This window comes from Triticum aestivum, chromosome 7B, assembly GCF_018294505.1.
Source record: "Triticum aestivum cultivar Chinese Spring chromosome 7B, IWGSC CS RefSeq v2.1, whole genome shotgun sequence".
Taxonomy (NCBI): domain Eukaryota; kingdom Viridiplantae; phylum Streptophyta; class Magnoliopsida; order Poales; family Poaceae; genus Triticum; species Triticum aestivum.
This window is the reverse complement of record NC_057813.1, coordinates 681,464,343-681,472,507: the sequence shown is the minus strand read 5'-3', so window position 1 is coordinate 681,472,507 and position 8,165 is coordinate 681,464,343. Positions and strand designations below refer to the sequence as shown.

General features: G+C 44.2%; 2 protein-coding genes across 2 annotated transcripts; one reads left to right on the top strand and one right to left on the bottom strand.

The window, feature by feature from the left end:
- The first annotated feature begins 2,783 nt into the window (after positions 1-2,783).
- On the top strand, positions 2,784-4,694 carry LOC123158440 (alpha carbonic anhydrase 7-like). The gene is made up of 5 exons (XM_044576431.1): positions 2,784-2,898; positions 2,988-3,415; positions 3,742-3,909; positions 4,341-4,394; positions 4,608-4,694. Exons 1-5 carry the CDS (start codon positions 2,784-2,786, stop codon positions 4,692-4,694), a joined length of 852 nt encoding a protein of 283 aa, XP_044432366.1.
- Positions 4,695-6,348: 1,654 nt separating this feature from the next.
- On the bottom strand, positions 6,349-6,819 carry LOC123162894 (nuclear transport factor 2-like). The gene has a single exon (XM_044580649.1). The coding sequence runs from the start codon at positions 6,817-6,819 to the stop codon at positions 6,349-6,351; it is 471 nt and encodes a 156-aa protein (XP_044436584.1).
- Between the last annotated feature and the right edge of the window lie 1,346 nt (positions 6,820-8,165).

The window sequence follows — 8,165 nt, the reverse complement described above, 5'->3', positions numbered from 1 at the left end:
AGCTACCCCAATCAATATGGTGTCTATCTTTAAATAATCTGTGTTTGAACGACAGAATGATTCTTCTGATTAATTCTATATATATAACCCTTGTGTCTGACAACGCAGGAGATCAAGAAAAAATTAATGTATATGGACTTCAGCAAATACTTAAAGATTCTGATACATACTGCAGATGGAGTGCCATCTCTCAATGGTGGTGTGCGCATTGTTGTCACTGGATCGTTAACCATGTCTGAGGGTGCTTGCCAGAAATTTAAGCAGTCGTTCTTCCTCGCACCAATAGAAGGTGGCAATTTTGTCCAAAGTGATATATTAAGAATTATGCCAGAGACGTCGCCACCTGTGGTAAGTCAAGCCCGCAATCAACAAAATGAGATCAAGCAGTATGTCGGATTTATTGCTGAACCAAGAGAGGTGGAGCGCGTGAGGACTGACCATGTGTCGGCGGAGAATAAGGTTGGAGATTTGGCAGTTCCAAACCCCACTGATAATGGCATAGCAGATGAAAATTGTGACGACATCGATCCATTTCTGCAAGTGACCAAAGAGGATCTCAATGGGGCTCTTGTTGTTGCTTCTCCTCCAACTCAAACTCATCAACCTCAAAAGGACAATACTAGGAGGTCTTACACGTCAAGTGTGACTTCCTTGTTTTCTCGTCTACTTAATATGAGGGGTTAAGTTCGACCGAGGGGGTCTCAAAACCGTAAAAAGGCCCTAACTTCTTTTAGAAAGGTGGCATTGCTTCTCACGCAAGAAGGAATTGTCCAACTTAAGGCCACTCGCATTGCTTACTATTATGTGCTAGTATCATTTTTCTCAAAAAAAAAGTGCTAGTATCATAGTGCATGATATATATGTTGAAGTGTATATGTGGATTTTCTAGCCCTTTTCATCAGTTCAAACTTTTGGTTGTGTTGGCTAGCACATGAAGCTTAACAATATAATCTTGTACATTCACATCACATAGTATCATACGTCAGTATCGAGACATTATTTCTTTATTTCTAGGATTCCAATACAACATTGTGGATATGGTTTATTTCTTATTAACTTTGTTGTTTGATGTTCATAATACAAAAAATGCTAAAGTTACAAGCTGGGGGCTACACATGGGGCCTATGTACAAACCTCCCCCCTGATGTCCCCTGATTTCAGCCCCCACCCCTCATATCAACCTAACTACCCACGGAGTTCCACGGGTCGTATCCATGGCTTTGTCTGCCGCGCCAATCGCTCCTACCATCATGTGGTATGTCTCTGTCGTTCTCAATTCTATCATTGTCGTCCTGATGCGACTTTCGTTGCTCCTGACATGGCGGCTATGTCATGGATGTTGTAGCCTACACGATCACCTCGTCCTTCTCGAATACAACCCCCAACATTAACCTCTTAGCTCGTATATTTTCCACCCATGGTACACAGGTCCCACCAATGCAAGCTTTTGGTTAGATGGTAAAGTAGTCTTGCATGGGTGTGCTTCTCATTCTCTCTCTTCTCCCAGCTAAACTACTACATCCATTTATTTGACCTCTCCTAACTTAAAAACTTTCATATCTCTTAAAAAAATTCCAATTTTAATTTTTTAATATATTTGAACTCATGGTGAAGAGACCTTTCAAAACAAGACCGGCCTTGCGAGCGAGTTTAAAAAATTGATTACACAATAACATATTTCACTCATTTCCTAATAACATACTTCACTTATTTACAATTTTTTTCAGAATAACATATTTCACTCATTTCATAAATAACATATTTTACTCATTTTGAAACTAATTTCACTCATTCCAAAATAGATTTCACTCATTTCATATAAAATATTTCACTTGTCTCAAAAAAGATTCATAATAACATATTTCACTCATCTCAAAAAATATTTCATAATAACATATGTAACTCTTTTCAAATAATTAGTTTCACAAGTTGACATTTCAGTTTCATATTATTTTCATTTCTAGAACCTCACTTGATTTTTCACTGGCTTGTTTCACAAAAAGCGCATCTGTTTCAGTTGCATATTTTTCAAATAACATATTTCACTCTTTTGAAATAAACTATCATGCATTTTCAAATAATCAGTTTCACAAATTGGCATTTAAGTTTGATATTTGCGGTATAGGTTTGTTTCACATTTTCTAGTGAATAATGTTTGTTTCACTGATGAATTGTGAAATGTCCAAAATTAAGCGTGTTTCAAATGTATCCAGGTTTGATCTTGTTGTAAAGGTCTTGATGCCAGTAGTTCAAGTATATAAGAAAATTCAGAAACGCAATTTTTTTAAGAGATATGAATCATCCAAATTCTGCACATAAAAATAAAAGTGATGGATTTATGAAAGAGGGAGCTTGTGCTTGAGTGAGAAAAGAAAAATGTGTAACATGCATGTGTCTTTTTTCCGACTATGGCAGGATTCGTGCTGTGATTTGACTTTGAAATACGTAAAAGAAGATACGTGTAATACATCTAGATGGGCCATAGCTCGCACGCATCTCAGAAAATATGAGCGGTGTGAGATCTATCGATACATCATAGCATCACCGCTTAAAATGACTTTGCGCGGTTAAGAAGGCGGGCGCCATTGCTCTAAACTCTGAAGGCAACCCATCGATTTAGCTCTGAATTTTAATGTGTGTACCTACGTCAGTACCTACGCCGTAGCAGCTTAGCTTCCAAATACCTAACGCGCCGGCCACGCCTTCCAGCCGCACAACGACTCCTCAGCTCCACAAGCAGACGAGCCGACACACAACAGAGGGGGCAAGGACAAGTAGACAACATGAGTTCACGTCGGGGCCTCCACCACGCCGCCGCGGCGTCGGGGGCGCTCCTCCTCTTCTCCGCCTCCGTCCTCCTCTCGGCCGTCCCGGCAGCAAGAGGCCAGCAGGAGACCGGTAGTGAGCTCCATCATCCACCCCCGATCGACGCCGTGCCGCGCGTGCATGTCTTGATGATTCATGGCCGTTTAATGTCCTCATTGCAGAGCGCGAGGAGGAGTTCAGCTACTCGCTGGACGCGGAGAACGGGCCGGCGCACTGGGGCCAGATCAAGGAGGAGTGGTCGGCGTGCGGCAAAGGGGAGATGCAGTCGCCCATCGACCTCGCCGGCCCACGGGTCTCGCTGGTGCGCATCCTCGGTCACCTCAACCACTCCTACGCCCCCGCCAACGCCTCCATCATCAACCGCGGCCACGACATCATGTTGAGGTTCGAGGGCGACCCCGGGAGCGTGTCCATCGGCGGCACGGCGTACCACCTCCGGCAGCTGCACTGGCACGCGCCCACGGAGCACAGCGTCAACGGCCGCCGGTACGACATGGAGCTGCACATGGTGCACCAGAGCGCGCAGGGAAAGGCCGCCGTCATCGGCGTCTTGTACGAGATCGGCGCCCGCGACCCCTTCCTCCACATGGTATATCTCCAATTTGCTTCTTTCTCTCTTTCATGATTTCTTTACTTAATAATAACCAAGCAGTCAACCAGGCTTAATTAAGCTTAAAGAATTGCCAACATGGCAACATGGGGCGCACGCACGCGCATGCATTGCCACCACGTGTGTTTTCTTAATAAACTGAGTCTCTTGTTACAAAGTTGCAAGATACTCACTCCGTCCTAAAACTAGTGTCTCAATTTTGCATTAACTTTATTATAAAATTATACTAGAGTCAAGACATTTATTTTGAAAAAGAGGAAATATGATGCAATATAATTCAAGATCTAATCCTCCTGGATGATCAGCTGGAGCCATACCTGGAGATGATCGCCCAGCAGAGGCAGAGGGAGGAGAAGGTGGGCGTGGTGGACGCCCGGGGCGCGAGGGGCAGGGCCAGCGTGTACTACCGCTACGTGGGCTCCCTCACCACCCCGCCATGCGCCCAAGGGGTCATCTGGACCATCGTCAAACGGGTAGGCTTTTGTAAAATTCAGTTCACGCAGTCACATACTCCCATCCCGTATTTAGACAAATCTAAGATAAGAATTTTGGGACGGAGGGAGTACAACCAACTTGGCGGTTGGAAGGGCACATCACGCCAGTTCCATTCCGTTCACATCATTTATATATTCCCTTCGCCCGGAATTAGTTGTTGCAGAGATGGATGTATCTAGACGTATTTTAGTTCTTGATACATCCATTTCTATCCATTTATGCGACAAGTAACTCGGAGTGGAGGGAGTATTGCGTTATTATTCAGATTCAGAAATAACAACAATATTTTTCTTCACTTTCGGCGATCAGAAAGAGTCTGATTACATCATCGAAACGGTAGCTGGATGCTTGCACAAGTACTTTACATTACATGTTTGGTGTGTTATGAAACTTCTCTCTGGTTTTGCAGGTTCGTACTGTGTCGCGGCACCAGCTGGAACTTCTCCGAGAGGCCGTCCACGATGTAAGAATTTGTTTCTCCTCCAATGCAGTTTCATTCTACCGTTTCTCGAACCCTTGTCATGAACCATTCTCTCTTGGTGCACTTCAACTCTCGTGTCTTTAATTGGGTTGACCAAAACATGGCTAAAACATCCCAAAGAGACGTGAGAACTGCCTTTGACTCGGTTGATGTCAACCATGAATTAACATTTGAAGTAATCCTTCCACCGTGCAGGACATGGAGAAGAACGCGAGGCCGCGTCAGGAGGTGAACAGCAGAGACATCAGCATCTTCCGGCCTATCCAGCAGAACAGACATTGATTATCAGGGTCGATTAATTAGCTTGGTGGTACTTCAACAGCCTGAGAGATTAGGTTGCATACTCCATACTACCACTTTTTGTAGTTCTTTCCGTCCATTTTGATGCTATGCATGCCCTGTTACTGAATAATATGAGCTCGACTAGTTAATGTCCATGCATATGTTGATCGATGTTGCGATCTAGATAGTGTCAACAATGGTTATTGTTGGGTGCTCGATAATACTTATAGAAATGAATAAATGGAAATAGCAGAAACTGGGGTCAACCAGGCTTAAATAAGCTTAACAAAAGCCAACATGACAATAGCTGGAGCTTTACCATCTGGAGAACTGGTTTTGCAGATTCGTACCTTGTCGCGGCATTAGCTGGAGCTTCTCCGACAGGCCGTCCAGGCATAAGAATTATTATTTTCCCCATTGCTGTTTCATTCTTCTGTTTCTCAAACCCTTCTCCTGAACTATTCTCTCCTGATGCAGTCAACTCTCATGTCTTTGGGCTTATTTGGCCTATGCTAGCATTTTGGGCTTAGAATTTGGCCACTACTTTACTTTCGTGCCACGCTCCGCCACTGACCCCCGGGTAAATATCACCACTCAAAACTAAAAACAGAGAGCATTGCTATCATTGTAAGAGCCATACATTGAGCAGAACCTTTGTGTATGTGTCCTCTCCCAAGAAGCAATTGTCGATGGTGACGACCTGGTCCTTATTACCTTATACCAGAGAAGTAGCATCTCCTCTCCATCCCATACTATCACACAACGCTAGTGCCCCACCAGCAGCACCCATGGTACTCAACTGCTTCCCCTTTCTTGGGCGATGCAAGCCACAGAGGGGTCGACCCAGACACATCTATGGCATGGAAAGCAATCCTAGAGTAGTGTTGGTTGTGCGACTAGAAAGCGAGGTAGCTATGCGGGCTCTGCTGGTGAGAAAATGTGGCAGTGGAAGAGGAACGAGGACTTGGTTGTAGCGGTGGCGTGGCTGCCATGGGAGGAATCGAAGGACGCATGTAGATGTAAATAGTTGGAGGTTGTACCAGAGAAGGACAGGGTGGTAGTGCGGCTAGAGCATCCATGACGTTGTGTTATATTATGATAAGGAATTTTATTACCGAAATTATCTTACGGAAGACGTGGAAATCTGGGGATAGTTACCTGAAATGGCCGCGGGGGTTGGGGGTGGGAAGGTAGGTTTAAGTCATGGGGTGGCTAAATTAAAATCAATGGGGATGTTTGTCCATAGGCCCCATGCGTATCTCCCGGGATCATAACTTTACCATATTTGAGATTATGATACATTATCATAGCACATCAAACGAATAAACTAATAAGAAATAGATCATATCCACAATTTGTATTGGGATTCCATAAATAAATAAATAAAGTGAAAACACTAGTGTATGATAATATGCAATGTGAATGTAGTAACTACAATAATATATCATGTGCTATGATAGTAGCACATACTACTAATCAAAGTGAGCTGCCTTAAGTTGGGCAATTCCTCCTTGGTCAAAAGCGATACCATCTTTCTAGAAGTTAGAGCTTTTCCTGGTTCTCAAAGCCCCTCGATCGATCTTAACCCGTCGCTTTAAGTCGATGGGAAAATAGAGAAGTCACGATTTATGCGTAAGAGCTGTTAGTAGCATCCTTATGAGGTTTGAGGTGGAGGATGAAAAGCATCATGAGTTCCTTCTAGATCCTCTTTGGTCACTTGCACAAGTGGCTCGGTGTCATCATAATTTTCATATGTTGTGCCATTAGCTGAGGGATTTGGAACTTGCAAGACTCCAGCCTTATTCTCCACTGCTACATGGCCAGTCTTCACGCACTCTGCCTCTCTTGATTCAACTATAAATCCGACATTCCCTTTGATGTCATTTTCTTGACTATCGGATTGACTTATCATGAGTCGTGATGTTTTAGGCATAATTCTAAATATGTCATTGAGAACAAAACAGCCGCCACCTTCTTGTGGTGCAAGGAAGAACGACTGCGTAAAGTTTGTGCAAAAGCCATCAGCCGTGGTTAACGATCCAGTAACAACAATGAGGGTACCACCATTGTGAGATGAGACTGCATCTGCAGTGTCTATCTTCGTCAAGTATTTGTTGAAGTCCATAGATATTAATGATTTGTTGATCTCCTGTTGTTCAAACACACAAGGGGTAGAATTAATCAAAGTATTAAAGGTGAGCAATGCTACTTGTATGTACAAAATCTACAAAGAGTTTGAGTTTACGCAGTAGTCCAAATTGATGTCTGTTAGCTAAAATCAAGGGACTAGTTACCAGTGTAAATTAACTACTAGTAGGTACCGTACAAATTATATATGTACTAGAAGTTTTACGTGTAATAAGATTTTCCATATAAAGTTTCTTCTCCAAACATTTTGGTAGAAAGATTGATACTCCAGTTTGTAGCAATAAAACTGATTTTCATAGAGGAACTTACCGGCAGTGTTGTTACGTACTCCACGACTCCATCAGGACGTGGGCGGCCAATCGTGTTCCTGTCTAGATAAAATTTGTACGCCTGGTCTGGTGTCTCGTGTAGAACATGATAGTATTGGTCAACAAATACGGCGCAAATCTATGCAAGAAAAAAAGAAGGCAATCGAAGCTAACGCGGTGCATGTAACTAGCTTTGTTAATGGAGAGAGAAGTCTACCGCTTTAGGAGAAAGACGAGGACCTGCTTGCGTTGCCATTGCTGAAAGGAAATAGTTATGAAATAATCATGTGAACTAAAGTAATATCACTGCTCCCTCCGATTCGTATTACTTGTTGTACTAAGTCAGCAACAAGTAATATGGATAGGAGGGAGTAGATGAATACGGAAAGATAGAAGGAAGAGATATAAGCGATCAATCACATAGTAGGCAGATACGAAAGGGGCAACGGTACCTCGAGCACGCATGGAGCAGCCGGCGGCCGGCGCAGGCTAAAACCCTAGAACGAACGGGGGATTGTTTGCGAGCAACACGGGAGAGGGCGAGTTTAAAACATGGGGTCGGTCGGTCCCGCAGGCTCGCAACTTGATTTGACCTTTCGGCCCGGTCCACGTTCGCCGGAGAAGAGTGGGAAAGTTCCCGACCAATCGAGTCGAGCCGCCAACGGAAGTCTGCACCCTGCTCTGCTCCGATTTCTAGGGTTTGGGCCTTCGCCGGTCGGTCATCTCCTCGCCTGCCTTGCCGCGGCCGGTCATCTCACGCGCGCTGAACCACTTCAAGACACCCGGTCTTCCTCCTCGCACAGTAGGGGCCGTAGGGGAGTGAGCTGCACGCCCGGTCTTCCTCTAGGCGGCCTCTTCCTCTTCGGTGACAGGTTTCCTTCTCTACCATTTTTATAGGAAGTTCTTCTCGTCCTGCTGTGCTCTACGATCTACAAGCACACTGCCATAACCTTAGCGCTGCATGTTTAATACGTTTATGAAAACTTGGAATATGCATTATGCAACATGGATGATG